Source organism: Symphalangus syndactylus, chromosome 2, assembly GCF_028878055.3.
Source record: "Symphalangus syndactylus isolate Jambi chromosome 2, NHGRI_mSymSyn1-v2.1_pri, whole genome shotgun sequence".
In the NCBI taxonomy this organism is placed as follows: domain Eukaryota; kingdom Metazoa; phylum Chordata; class Mammalia; order Primates; family Hylobatidae; genus Symphalangus; species Symphalangus syndactylus.
In genome coordinates this window covers 33,477,582-33,493,183 of record NC_072424.2, presented here as the reverse complement: position 1 = coordinate 33,493,183, position 15,602 = coordinate 33,477,582, and the positions used below count along the sequence as shown (strand labels likewise).

At 40.0% G+C, this 15,602-nt stretch overlaps 1 protein-coding gene across 1 annotated transcript in view; it reads left to right on the top strand.

Annotated features, from left to right (window-relative positions):
* The window catches only part of SORCS3 (sortilin related VPS10 domain containing receptor 3), a 639,289-nt gene that overhangs the window by 451,570 nt on the left and 172,117 nt on the right, over positions 1-15,602 (top strand). Inside the window, exon 6 of the mRNA XM_055249892.2 lies at positions 5,469-5,533. Coding sequence (XP_055105867.2) covers positions 5,469-5,533 — 65 coding nt within the window. The remainder of the gene's footprint in view (positions 1-5,468; positions 5,534-15,602) is intronic.

The following is a 15,602-nucleotide window of genomic DNA, read 5'->3' as shown; positions in this document are numbered from 1 at the left end:
TAATGCTTGTAAATACCGAACACAATGCCTGACACAGGAATGGTCTCAATACCCATTAGCATTTATCACCATTATTATATATACTTTCCCAAACATTTCCGCAAGTTTATCCCTTATGATTTCCACTTTTCCTTAAAGAAGAAAACTCTGAATGTTTGCATCATGTATTTCTTTGCTTGGTGTATTTGTGTGTACTTTCCTTGCACTGAGTTTCTAGAAGTGGAGACTTGGGACTTTAAGATGAGGGATCTGATTGCTTACACCCAATGAATGTCAGATAGTTTCCTGATGAGTTGTTATGGCTCTAAATAACAATAAGTTCATGGGCTTCTCAGCAGTTTGTGTTAGGTGAGGAAGTGCGGTTCTTGAATGCCTATTTGTGCTGCCTTGTTACCAGGGGAGGCGCCGAGTGCAAGCAGCAATTAAGCGTGTCCAGCTAAGGCAGTGCTTCTTCTTTTTTTTTTTGAGACGGAGTCTCACTCTGTTGCCCAGGCTGAAGTGCAGTGGCGCCATCTTGGCTCACTACAAGCTCCGCCTCCCGGGTTCATGCCATTCTCCTGCCTCAGCCTCCCGAGTAGCTGGGACTACAGGCACCCGCCACCATGCCTGGCTGTTTTTGTATTTTTTTAATGGAGACAGGGTTTCACCATGTTAGCCAGGATGGTCTCGATCTCCTGACCTCGTGATCCGCCTGCCTTGGCCTCCCAAAGGGCTGGGATTACAGGCATGAGCCACCGCGCCCGGCCAAGGCAGTGCTTCTTAACTGGGTGTGATTCTGCCACCCATCCCCACCAGGTGATATTTAGCAGTCCCTAGAGACATTTTTGGTTGCCACAACTGTGCGGGAGTGTTACTGCATCTGGTAGAGGCCAGGGATGCTGCTAAATATTCTGCAATGAGTAGGACATCTTCCACAACAGAGAATTATCCAGCTCAAAATATCAACAGTGCCAACGTTGAAAAGCCCTAGGCTAACGCCATCAACATGGCAGAAGGTGGGTGGTGGCTTCCCTCTGTGGGCTGGAGGAGGGCCTCAGGCCACAGCTCAGATTGTGGTGAAGAATGTTCTTCTTACCCTCAGCATCCAAGTTATTTTACTATACCTCTGGCCAGCTGAGCAGCTTAATTTCCTCCCCTGTGGACCTAGGGACAGAGCAGTTTTGAAGTACAAATCTCTTACCCGTATCATTTCATCCAAAGGGGAGCCTAATCCTGAGCAGTGCTGGAGCTCAGGAGAAATATTGAAGAAAGATAATTAGGGTCTCTGGCCTTAGGAAGTTTACTGTCTGGTGAGTTGCATATATTTATAAAAATCATTCTATTTGTAATTGATAGCTTAAGCAAATAAATATACACACACCTTCACAAACAAAGGCACCCTATGGGCTTGTATGTATCAAGAAACTGCAAACCTGAGATGGAACTAAGAAATGGATTCAGATTTAAGGACCTTTAGCTGTGTCTAGTGGTCTGTCTCTTAGTGCATTTCCCTGTTTGTGTGAACCTCTGACTCTCTGATTCTCTAGATATATGTGTGTGGGGGTGGGGGGGGAGGGTGGTGAATGTATGTGAAGCTGCACACATGTGCATGAACTGTCCCTGTCTCTCTCTGTTTCTTTCTCTATCTCTGTTTGTTTCTGTTTCTCTCTGTCTTTTGGCTATTGTCTTCATATTACCACCTCTCTCTCTATTTCTCTGTCACATTGTCAATTTTTTTATCTGTCTGTATATGTACATCATTTTTATAGACTTGATACTCCTATCAGGCAAGGAATATTTCTCCTGGTGACAAAATTTGAGAGACAATTCTTTCCTAACAGCTTCAGTAAGAGAAATCTTGAGGATGTCTTCTAAGTTATGATCACCTGATCACCATAGCCAAGATGTCTCATGACCCTACTGGATCATGTGACATTCCAGGTCTTCAGAGGGATGGGCTGCTGTGATTGACCAGCCTGGCCAAAAGCACATAGCTGGGGTCAGGTAGACAGCTCCATAAAGGATGACAGGAAAGGGTACTGAGCAGACCCAAACCACAGGTGTCCACTCTAATGAGCCAAGAGCAACTCAAGAGAACAACTTAATAATGCAAGTGCTGGAGGATGTGTGATCTACATTCTGGGTTCTCTAGAAGTGTGAAGGAGAGAGATCAGTGTGAGCTGGCATGACCAGGGAAGGCTTCCAGGAGGACTTGATTCTTGCTTTCAACCTTGAAAGATGTGTGAGATTTTAACTAGATGGAAGGAAGTAAGCCTTCCTGATAAGGGAAGAGTTTCTTTGCATGTTTTATTGGTTTGGTTGCCTTATTTTAAGCTCCCAGGAGGCAGAGACTTTTCTTTCTTTGTTAATAGAGCATAGCATTTATTGACCACAATCAGGCTTCGTCAGTATGGTGCCAATTCTCTGAATGCTACTCTGCCAGTGACCATAGGGAGAGAATGGAAGAATAACAACTGAGAAACTTCTAATCCTGAGAATACCAGCATGACATAAAGAAACGGAGTTGCTTGTAGATTCTTGACATTAGACCTTTGTCAGATGGATAGATTGCAGAATTTCTCTCCTGTAGGTTGCCTGTTCACTCTGATGATAGTTTCTTTTGCTGCGTAGAAGCTCTTTAGGTTAATTAGATCCCATTTGTCAATTTGGGCTTTTGTTGCAATTGCTTTTGGTGTTTTAGTCATGAAGCCTTTGCCCATGCCTATGTCCTGAATAGTATTGCCTAGACTTTCTTCTAGGGTTTTTATGGTTTTAGGTTTTATGTTTAAGTCTTTAATCCATCTTGAGTTAATTTTTGTATAAGGTGTAAGGAAGGGGTTCAGTTTCTGTTTTCTGCATGTTACAGGCTAGCCTGTTTTCCCAGCACCATTTATTAAATAGGGAATTCTTTCCCCATTGCTTGTTTTTGTCAGGTTTGTTGAAGATCAGATGGTTGTAGATGTGTGGTGTTATTTCTGAGGCCTCTTTTCTGTTCCTTTGGTCTATATATCTGTTTTGGTACCAGTAGCATGTTGTTTGGTTACTATAGCCTTGTAGTATAGTTTGAAGTCAGGTATACCTACGTAACAAACCTGCACATTCTGCACATGTATCTCAGAACTTGAAGTAAAAATTTAAAAAATATTACAGTGCTCAGATACGTTTGGGATACATTGGGTTAATAAAATGAGACATTTCTCTTCTGAAAAAAAAAAAAAAGAAAGAAACAGGGTGGCTTCAGACCAAATAAAGTATCCATATAGTCCCTTGTGGTGCCCTCAGTCCTCTGCGTGTCTGTCCTCAAGTGTTTTACATTGAAATTTTGGCATTATCACAGGTAGATCAGGTTGTTTATTAATTCAGTAAACACTTCAGTATCACCTAATATGTACTACACACATAGGTCCCAATGGTTCAAAAATAAATAAGACAGGATCCTACTTTAAAATTTATATCCAAATAGAGAAGACACAGAAATGAATTAGCAATTGCATACATGATTTGATTGTGCCGTGCAAAGCAGTGGTCCTCAAACATGGCTGCACATGGAAATCACCTGCGACCTTTAAAAAATACTGATGCCTTTGTCCCATCTGTAAAAGTTTTTATTTCATTGGTCTGGTGAAGAAGACACAGGCATCTGTATATTTCAGAGTTACCTCCCAGGGCTGTCATTAGCAGTAAAGTCTGAGAACCACTGGGATAAGGATGCTTTGGGAGCAGGGAAAGGGCTCTGCAGTGATACTAGGGAAGGAAGGACTGCTGGAGGGGCAAGGCCCAGTGAGCTTGGAAAGAGGAATGAGAGTTCACCAGGGAAGGAGAGGGGCAGGGAGATGAGTGGATAAGGACGTTGGAGCTCTTCCTGCTGGAAGTCAGGAAGTCTTTCTAATTTTGGCCTAGTCCCTGTGTGGCCTTAGGCAGACATCCATTTTTTTCTGTGCCTGAATTTCTCCTTCAGTCAAATATGACTAATGATGCCTGCTTTCCTTACCTTAGGGGTTTGCTGTTAGGATCAAATGAGGTAAAGAAAAAGGAAACGATAGAATGTCAATGATCATTGGGAAAAATAACCCATTAGAGTAAAGCCTCATTTATTCAACCTCTTTGGGGAAAGAAGTATTTTACATAAATGAACTTTCAGATAACTAAATTTCGACCTTTCAAGAAGTAATAATTTTATTTTAACCAATAAAAATCATTTTAGTTTTTCTAAAACATACCACTTGCAGCCGAAGTAATAATTTTATTTTAAACAATAAAAATCATTTTAGTTTTTCTAAAACATACCACTTGTAGCCTTAATTTCTTAAACAGAGTATCCTGGATGCCATCAGCCCCTGTTTCTTTTCTTCTGTGCCTTCAGCCCTGCAACATAGATGTCAGCACTGAACTGTGCTGTGTTACAGTAATGCCCCCAGGGCTATTGAGAAGTGTAGGGATTTGTGGCATGGAAGATTGGGTTTTGAGTTCTTAGGTCTGTTTTTCATAAGTTTTCCATTTCTCTTGCTATCCAAGTATCAGCTCTTGGTTCTCACCATTTTCAATTCTACTTTCCTTTTCTAACTTGCTGCTGCTTCCCTACTGAAGACTGGAAAACCAGAATACAAATCTTAGAATAGCGTATAAACTCTGAGTCATTAGACTATAAGTAAGAGCTTGCCAGAGAGAGTGGATTGTGTGATCTTTAGCAAATGAGTTTTTAACGTGTGTGTCAGCTCTTTTCAGTGGACTTTCTGGGCCTTACTCTGGCCTAGGTCTCTAATTTAGGAGACAGCTGACTGGGCTTTATGTGTGGAAGGTTGGAGGTCCACGAGGATTATTTGTAGGGATTCTCAGGCCTCCATCTTCTAGGTGTTGGCCAGAGAGACCTTTAAGGTTTTCCACCTTGCTCATCAGGAGAATTTTGTCTTTGTCAGTCCAGATTTTGAATGTCTATTGCCAAACTTCCGTTATTTTCAAAGCAGGAATAAGGAAGGATACCTAGGATTAAACTCAGGAAGGAAGGAGTATCTTGAAGCAAACAGCCCAAACTGAGGCAATACTGTCTTCCCCATCCGGTAGAACAGGCAGGTAAAGTGGGAGGGCAGAGGAGGAGGAAGTGGTGGAAGGAGTCAAGAAAGTTAAGACAGAGGAGATAGATGGAAGACACTGGGGAAGGGAGAACTTCTGGGAAGGTGAAAGATGGAGAAGGCCAGGAGCAAGGTGTAGACCAGCGTGACTATGCACTCTGTATTCTTCTCCGTCTTCTTTGAATCATTGACTCCTTGACCATTCAGTACTCACGTCTTGTGACCCTCACAGGTGACAGTTCCTAGGAGCAGCCACATTGTGGGGACTGCCAGTGGCCACATTCTGCTGGTTTCCATACTGCAGGATGGTCCTCTTTGAGAAAGTGGATTTCTGAGTAGCAGTTGGCCCTGAGTGCGTCCCACTTTGCCGTCTGCTATTGGTGTTGTCACTGAGCTTCTGTCTCTCCCTTCCTTTCTCAGGTCGGTGTCCGGATTGGATAAGGAGGCGGACCTGGTGCACATGGAGGTGCGGACCACGGATGGATGTGAGTTCTGCTACAGCCGGGCTAGGCCCAGGGAGATCTGCCTGCAGGTCTCTGTTCTCCCCCAGTTTGCATTTTAATATCTTGGGAAGATGAAAAGCTCTGAGCTGCATTACAGCCATATCCATCCTTACTTCCCAGAGTAAGGGTGAGAAGTCCTTTCCTAAGGGAGACTTTTCATTGAAACAAACTCTTGGGAATGAATTTTCTGGGGATATGAATTAATGCGATGAATTTTGAGGCTCCTGTTTGTAATTTCTTTGGCATCTTCAGAGTAATCTGAAGAGGAATGTCCATAACTCGTCGTGGTATTTTACATTCACATGGCGAATTGCAGGGGCTGCCTGCTTCAAAGTATGAACCCTTTATATAGGCAATCTTACCAAAAAATGTAATGGGGCATTATTTGCAAAAGTGTTTATTCATCCATTCGAGATATTTAGGGATGGACTGCTAAGTGTCAGACATAATTTTAAGCCCTAGAGAGAGAGAAAGTGACGAGCAAGTTCTATACTGTCCCTACAAACAAGGGACTCTTCTATCAGTGAAATTGCAAGATTTTAAACACATGACCCACTATGTACCTTGTGCAGCTGTGTACTTCTTACACAAAATTGGACTGAAAAAACATCATTTTGTAACAATTTAAGCATTTTATTCTTCTCAGAGTTGTTTATACTTATAGGGCTCTTCTCCATCCAGGAAAAATAAAATCAGCTTAAACAAAAATATATAAAAATATAATTAGCATATCTTAGATTGAGAGAGAACAGAGCCAAATAATCTAATAGTGGTGAGGCAGAAGTGCAGCAGAACAAGCACCTGCCTGTGAGTTGGGGTCCTCGGCTCTGTTACCCTCTAGCCTTGAGACCAGGAAAAACTCCTTAACCTCTCTGGGCTGTAACTTCCTCTGTGACCTGAGAATACTCATCCTTGCCCGGAGCACCTCCCAGGATTATAGGTTAATCAAATAGAAGATGAATATTAGAGAAACTCAAAAATGTTGTATAAATGGAAGGCGATTCTGTTTTGACCTGGCTGTTGGCATTGTGGTATCGTTCAGAGTTTGTTAAGTAAAACTGCATGTGCTTTCTGCAGGAGAAATCTACTGTTGGAAGCCAACCATAGATGCATACCAGAAACATGCATTTGGGGGAATATGTTTTATATGATTTATTTTTATTTTTAAAAGAGTTAGAAGGTAATCAGAATTTGTTACTATATTTCTGCCACTCTGTACTCCTCCCTCCCTCCTGCCCTCCCTCCCTGTTTCTCTCCCTCCCTCCTTCCCTCCTTCCTTTCCTTACCCCTTCCCCTCCCTTCCCTTCCCTTCCTCCTTCCTTCATCCCTCCTTCCTTCCTTCCCTCCTTCCTTCCCTCCCTCCCTCTCTCCTTCCTTCCTTCCTTGCTTCCTTCCTTCCTTCATTCCTCCCTCCCTCCCTCCTTCCTTCCCTTCCTCCCTCCTTTCCTCCTTCCTTCCTTTTCATCTCATTTGATCCTTAAATAGATGTAAATCGGTGAGACAGCCAGGGATGACCTACACTCTTTTTAATGTATTTTTTAACTGAAGAGCTATTGGGAATTTAAGAAGATACTGTCACACACTTAAATTACTGATCATAAGGGTGGTAGAGCCTGGATTCAAAATTATATTATCCGATTCTTATGGCTGAGAAAGAAACTGGGAGAAGAATGAGATGTAGGGGTTTCAGGGAGCATAGAAGGACAGGAGGAGGACAGCAAATAGCTAGTCTCAGAAAATGACCCACAGGCCAGTTTTCAGGACAACTCTTGCGTGGGCTTTGCCTCCTAAGTCAACCTGTTTAAGCCATACTTGTGATCTGTCATGGTCATAGTATTTCAGAGTTGGAGGATGGTCTGAGTTCTGACCTGGTGTAGGAATCCCTTCTCCCAAACCTCTGACAGTACATTCTCAGGCTTTGTGAGCTCAGGCTTAAGACACATTATTTTCTGATGCTGGACAGCTTCTTTAAAAAAAATGTAGTTTCTTACATTAAGCTAAAATTTATTTTATGAAAGTTCAAGAATTCTGGTCCAAATTGGGATGAGGCCTATGGTGCAGGACTTCCGTGAAATTTTATGAGATTACAAATGCAAAACACATAGAACAGCTTCTGGCCTATTGCCAGAATTCAATAATTGAATAAAGGCAGGCAGAAATATAACAGGGATAAATGTCATGTGCTGTACTTAGGTTAAAGTATAGAATATATTAGTTCTGTTCCATCTTCTAGGTTTTTTATTTTATTTTATTTTTTCATTATAAATCCTCCACTGGAATTCTAGGGTTTTTAAAATCAATTTTTAATAGCTAAAGTAATGTTTTTTCAATCTAGTAAATTGTCCTAACTCAACTTTATTTAGAAAGTGCACATAGCAAAACTGCCTTAATCTGGGCATGTTTTATTTACATACCCTAACAAAATGCATAATGCCTTTTGTGGTATGTAGTGAGTGCTGCCTCACACTTGTGCATTCACACACTCACACATCTCTACCATCATTTGAGCATCATCAACAATACAAAAATGTTTTATTTACTGTTTTTCCTGACATGGTAGTTTAACTCAAATTTGCCCAGATTCACATAGCTAATTGGTGATAGGAAAAAACAAACAAATAAACAAACAAACAAAAAAGCAAGTTAGAACAAAAACCTCCCAATGGACTAGTGGGCAGGAAACTTCTGATAAAGGACATCTACAAAAGACCTAAAATTAATGTCATCTTGATGATGAGATACTGAATGCTTTCTCCCCGAAGAGCAGTAAAATGGCAGGAATATTTACTCTTAACGCTTTTATTCAACATTATGCTGAAAGTCCTAGGCAGTGCAATAAAGCAAGAAAAATGAAATACAATCATATAGATTGCAAAGAAGAAAATAAAACTTGTTATTTACATTGACATGATTGCCTATGTAGAAAATCCCAAGGTATCCATGAGAAAATCTCCTAGAACTAATATGTGAGTTGAGCAAGGTTGCAGGATATAACACCTTCGGTGTAGAAAGGATATTATTTTCAATCAATGGTGTTGGATCAATTGGGCAGTCATCTGGGGGAAAATTAACTTCAACCTATGATTCACAACTTATACAATGATTCACAACTTATAAAAATTTAACTCCAAATAGATCATAGATCTAAATATAAAACATAGAATTATAAAACTTTTAGAAGAAAACATAAGGGAAAATTTTTATGACCTTGGGATGGACAGAGTTTTTTAAAATTACACTAACAGCAAAATTGATAAAATAAATAATTGATAAATTAAGCTTCATCAAAATTTACAACTTTTGCTATTCAAAAGATACTGTTAAAACACTGGGAGAAAATACATGCAAATCAATATCCAACAAAGGACTTGTAGCCAGAACATATAAAGAATGCTTAAAACATAGCAATAAAAAACAGCTCATTAAAAAAAAGTTTGAACAGATCATTTAGCAAAGAAAATATAAAGATTACAAATAAACACATGAAACAGTGCTCAACATTATTAGACATTAGGGAAATGCAAATTAAAACCATAGTGATATATCACTATATATCTATTGTTATCACCAAAATAAACAAAAATGACAATATCAAGTGCTGGCACACAAGTAAAGCAATAGAACTCTCATACATTGCTGGTGGGAATGCAAAATGGTACAGCTACTCTGAAAACATATTTTGGTAGTTTGTTATAAAGTTATACACATCTTATAACCCAGCAATCCCACTTCTGCTATATATTTAGCCTAGAAAAATGAAAAGTTTATATTCACATTAAAACCTGTACACAAATGTCTGTAGAGATTTATTAATAATCACCAAAAACTGGAAACAAATATCTTTGAATGAGTGAATGTATTAAGCTGTGGCACATCTACAAAATAGGATACTACTCAGTATTACTCACATTTGAAACAACACATGAATTTTAAAGGTGTTATGTTGAGTGAAATAAGCTAATCTCAAAAGGTTACATGCTGTATTATTCCATTTATGTGATCTTATGGGAAAGACAAACTATATAGATAGAGAATTTACTGGTGGTTTCCAGAGTGGGGAAAGTATTTGACATGAAAAGCTGCATGAAATATTTTTTAGGATGATGTCATTGTTCTGTAACCTGATTGTGGTGGTGGTTACATAAGTCTATATATCTATTCAAACTTACAGAACTCTATGCCAAAAACTCACTGTGTGTACGTTGAAAAATATGTTCATATTAAAAATACTAAAATTAATATTTTTGGTTAATAAAAGCTAGGAGGCATAGTTCCTGACTTCTAGTTCTATAGCAATTCCTGCTTTTCTCATTCATTCATTTATTCATTCGCTTACTTATACTTTTACCCAATCAACATTTACTTAAAATCTATATATACTGGGCAATGAGGAAACGCAGGTGAATGTGATATCATCCTTACCATCAAGGAGCTTCTAGACTTGTATTTGAATGATGGACAATTCAAATGATGGACAAGTATTAGCATGTTGCTAGCACACTTTGACAAGGACTTTAATGGAGTTGAGAATATATTGTGTTGAATCATAAATGAGATTGTGACTAATGACCTAAGCAAGTTAGGGGAACCATCTCAGAAACAGAATGTTTGATTTGGTACTAGGGATTAGTAGGAAATTATCTGAGCATTCTGGATAGAGAGAAGAAACTTACAAGTTCCTAGAATCATGAGAAGTGGTATGTGCAAGGCTGTAAGTTATAATCTGGAAAAGAATGAATGGAGATAGGTTGGTGGAGGTGGGTTGAAGAGGACCTATGAGGGAACAGGTAAGTAGCTTCCTGAGCCACAGTTCATGCTGCACACCAAGCCATCTATGGCCATCCTTGCCTGTTTACAATGATAAAGCTTTATGAAGCAATTATATTTCCCCCAGCTGCAGTCTCACATATGGATGGTACCAGTCAATCTCTGGTCACTTCACCTTCCTTTCTACCTGCCTCTTTTATCTGCTTGTTTCACATTTAAGATACAGGAAGAGATACATGAAAAGCTAGGACTCATTTCAGCTCATTCAGACCCCAGCCTCCATCTCTTGAGCACAGGCAGCTTTTGCTCTGTTTCCCTGGTCCCTCATCCAGACTAACTTGGCTCATAATTTAGGAATGATTCTGAGAAATGGAGAAGTCAAGTGGCTTGTCTAGTGGCCCCAGACAAGTGGTGGTAGAGCAGACCAGAGACTAGCATTAGTGATGAGGTCAGGTAACATCCTGTACCCTGCTTCTCAGGGACTGTACTCTGAGCAGACAGACTTACCCAGTACCCTCAGCTCTGCGTCGAGGTCTTTTCTTGCTTGATGACACTGGACTTGCCAAGCCTGCCTGCACTATCTGCCCAGGCAGACAGGTGGGCCTGGGAAGGGTGTTGAAATGAATGACTCTCCAAGCCCTGGTAGAGGGTTACACTGCCCTGGCTGAAGTGTGGGCACCAGCAGCCATTAGGTACCACTCTGTCTGCTCAATCTCCATGGGAGCCACGTTTGCAATTTGTGTTTATCTTTTTGAGCAATAAAGAGATATGGTCTTTTAGCTATTCACAGACAGGCAGACGTGGAGAGCAGACACCTAAATTCTAATTCCAGTTTTTCCACTGAGGGGCCGTGTGATCCAGGGAAACAAGTAAACCTCTCTAGGTTCCTTTTTCCTAATTATAAAGTGAAGCAGAATTAATGATTTATTTATTCATTCAGGGAACTGAAGCAAGATCTGCTCATGAAACATCAATTAAATATTGCTCTATGTAGTTCCCAGAGTAAGACGGGGATACTGGCATCTATGCAAATATTAATATAGAAATTTGTGCTTTTCTTATGTTTGTTAGTTGGTTCACAATCCACTCCTCTGTAATGGAACACTCTTCAAGTATAGAAGACAAGTGGTCCTCAAACCAAGCATTATAATCACCTCACGAATAAACACACACACACACGCACACATACACACACACACACAAACAAGCATGCACACACACATCCTTACCTGGGCGCCACCACAAATCAATGAATGAAGTATCTCCTGGGAAAGGTCCTGGGCAATGGCCTTTTATAAAGTTGTCCTGCTGATTTTAGGACATGTAGGATTGAGAACCAATGCACTAGATCTGAGCTGGTTGAACTTTAACATGCATGTGCACCATCTGGAGAGCTTGTTAAAATATATACTCCCCATTTCTGACAAGCTCTCAGCTGCCGCTTCTGGTCTGGGGACTGCACTTTGATTAACACTGCACTGCACTGAGCTGCGGGATATATACAGATAAAAAGGACCAATCAGCACCAAGTAGCTCACAGGCTAATGGGAGAGGCAGATATGTACACAGATCATTGTTTCAACACATTATGCTAAAGGCCACGGAGATTCTGCTGTAAGTATCATGGAAAAAGTGCTGTGGGGACCAAAAGGAAGGGTTGCGCAATGGCTGAGGAGTGACTGAAGGCTGCACAGAAGAGGCCATAGCTAAGCCTCATCTTGTGGGATGAGTTGGATGAGTTTCTACCATCCAAAGGGATGATAGAATTGGGATGTGGGAAAGTTATGCTAGAGCTGTGCTGTCCAATATGGTAGTCATTTAGTCACAGTGGTTATTGAGTCCTTGAAATGTGCTGTCCAAATCAAGGTGTGCTTTAAGTATAAAATACGTACCAGGTTTCAAGTATTTATTATACTATGAATGAAAAATTGTTCCTTGATAATTTTTATATTGATGACATGATGAAATGATAATATTTTGGACTAAATAAAACATATAAATGAACTTCACTTTTCTATTTACTTTTAAAATATGATTACTGAGAAACTTAAAAGATCATTTGTGGCTTTTCTTTTTTAATATATACTGCATGGTGCTGCTCTAGACTGAAGGAGCCCCAGAGAAGCAGCACAGAGCATGGCCTTTTCAGTTGTGTGGTGTGGCATTGACAATTTTGACTCTGAAGCTGACTCCAACACTCTGGATCTAACCCAACATAAGCTGGTCTCTTTTCTTGTTTATATATCGGAATCTCTCCTCTGGCCTAGTCCTAGTCTCCCTCTATAGGAGTCAGACTTCCTGAATTAAGCTGAAAGCATTAAATTATTTTTGTTGCCCTGGCAAGGTTTAAACAGGGCAAAGCCAACCAGTTTGGTTAACAACTGTGTGAATAATCCTATTTCTGTCATGAGATTCAGGATTCAGATGGCTTTTCCTCCCATTTGCTTCTGGAATTCATCTTTCTCTGAATGTCCCTGCACATGCTTTCTCTCTGACACAGTTACTCAGTCACAGACCGACAGACAGAAGGATGCACACACCCTCCATTTAAGAGGCAATTGAGTGTCAATAGAGAGAGTATTAACTTGATGACATAAAAGTTGGAGAACTAACTGTCATTTAGACCTTGGACAAATTTCTTAGCCTTCCTGTGATCCCTCATCTGGTGTTTTACCTATTTGAAAATACTAACAAATGTAAGAAGTATTTTTATAATGTATTTTTTTTTATCAGTTTACTAATGATGATCTTATTATAGAGTAAAATTGACAAGGGAGATTTCAGTTAAATGAACAAAGCAGTAACAACAGAGAGTACCCAAAGATGACCTGACCTGGGCTGCTTTGTGAAGTAGTGAGCTCCTCTGCATGAAATTCCCAAGTACAGTGTCCCATGGGGCACTGTGATAAGTGAACCTGAACATGGGCAAAACATTCAAAGCATCTAGACATTCTAGAAATGTGCAGAATCAAAACCCATAGAACATATGCCACCATCCTTTGTTTTCTTCTCATCATCATCCCTCATTAAGCAATCACTGCACTTCTTCTAAGACAAGATAAAACCTAATACTTCTTAACGGAAATTCCAGGCGTACATAAGTAATCAAAAGAGCTTGGCACACAAGTGAAACTATTAGCTTTGAAGACTAAATTCTAGGTTCTAGATACATATATTATTGGCTCTTTAAAAATATTGATTAATTCAATAACTTTGGAATTGTGTGAACTCAGAGCTCTAGCAGCTCTTTAAGACTTCAGAGGCCAAAATGAGGACAAAGTGGGGGCTAAGGCAATGGGACTGCAGACTGCTTGCCTTCTGTTCAACCACAGAAGGCAGAGTAAAACTCACTTTATGGATTGAGATATAGGATTGTCTTTGATAGAAGGATTCCATAATCTAAAAGTCAGAACATATAAGAGATTCCCACATTATATTACATTCCAAAAGGCATCAAATTGTGTAACAACTTGCCCAAGGTCACATAGATGGCCAGTGACGGGGAGTGACCCAGTGTGTAGATTCTAGTCAAATACCTAGCCCAGTTTTCTTTCCATGTTTAAAATACATAAAGGTTAGGATCACAGGTACTGGTGTAAAATCAGCTGGGTTCAAATTCTAGCTCTTGTTATTTCCTAGAGCTGTGGAACTTAGGCAAATTACTTAATCATCCGTGCCTCAGTTTCTTCTGCTATAACAGGGAAATGATAATAATTGTAACTCCCTGGGTTGTTGCAAGAATGAAATTAGTTAATGCATATAGTTCCCAGAACACTAAACAACACAGAGTGAGCAGTCAAAAACGCTACTGTTGTCATCATCATTGTCATCGTCATCATGATCTTCATATAATCATTCTATTCAGGGTCAGTTTATTTAGCAGGTACAGTGGAAAGAGCCCTGAATGGGATGGTAGGACTGCTGAGATATTCACTGTCACTATGGTTTCTAAATATCTGTAACTGCCAGATTGCCTCCTGTGCCATCAAGAAGGCAGATAATGCCAGGATTCTCCTATGGGAGATGAGAAGTTTCACCAAAGCTCAAAATCCATGAACTCAGTAGAAGGAATGGAAGCTTCCTTTTATTGTTTGTTGCCTTTGTTTGTTTTTAGAACTGATTATGCTTCAAGCTCTGTATTAGATATTTGCAGCAATATTACTTCCTTCCTTGTCTTTACAGATAGGTTAGTTGCACTCCCCAGTCAAGAAAAAGGATGCGGATGGAAGCTAAATAACCTTTTAGCGTTACCTTGAATCTGCTTCTTTTCACTTATTTTCATTTGAGAGTTAATGTTACATAAAATGAACAGCTCATGGGTATTTCTCTAAGAGAAGGCCTGAAGAGCTGAATTTGCTTTTTGTTCACAATTTTAATTCACTTTTTCAATTTGTGACAATAGTATATTATTACCCAAAGGAATGGAAGTTGAGTAAATCACAGAAAGTTTTTTCTCTGAGATGACAAGAGGCTTGATGTCTAGGAAGTTTGAATGCTTAGTAATTCTCAAAGGCAAAACATAATCATGGGACACCATGTAATTAAACATAACAAAATGTATAGGCTTCTAATGTCATTCAGTTCAGTTTTACCAGCATTCACTGAAGCTTTATAAAGTCAGCCCAGGAAGAGAAAAGTGGCTAAGATTTTATTTCTGCTGGTAAAGAGGTGATGCTTTTGGAAAGGTATGGCAGAACCAGAACTGGACTTTACAGTAAAATTTGTTGATGTAGATGAGGGGCTTTTCTTGCTGAATAGAGAAAGGCTGTGGCTGCCTGCCTGAGTCCTGTGAAACTGAGCAGAAATACAGCCTCTTAGGAAGAAAAGAATGCTAAGGGCATCAGATTGTCTCCATCTCTCCTCCCACATTCACCAGTTCTTTAAGCATCCTAAGGCATATTCATTTGTGAATGTCTTGTCTCCATCACTGGCATAGGAATCTTCTGAGGGCAAGAACCCGTCTTATGTTCTCTGCTTCCTGGAACCTCAGGATGTGTCTGACACCTGCAGCTTCTCTATGCACCTTGAGCTAGTACAAAAGTAATGAATCAGTCAGTGTGAGGCAGCCCTTCTCACCATATGAGATCCTTGGTCCCACGTCTGTATGGTGAGAAGACATGGATGCTGGCTCCATTTAAGTGATGTTACAATGCTCCCTAAAGGGCCTGCTATCTGTAGAACTAGTTTGAAATAGGGGTGCATATTTCCAAATAGCAGAATAATCTTCTATTCCTGGTGCAGGGAACAAAGCCTTTGACTTTTCATTTTTGTAAGTGGAGCAGTG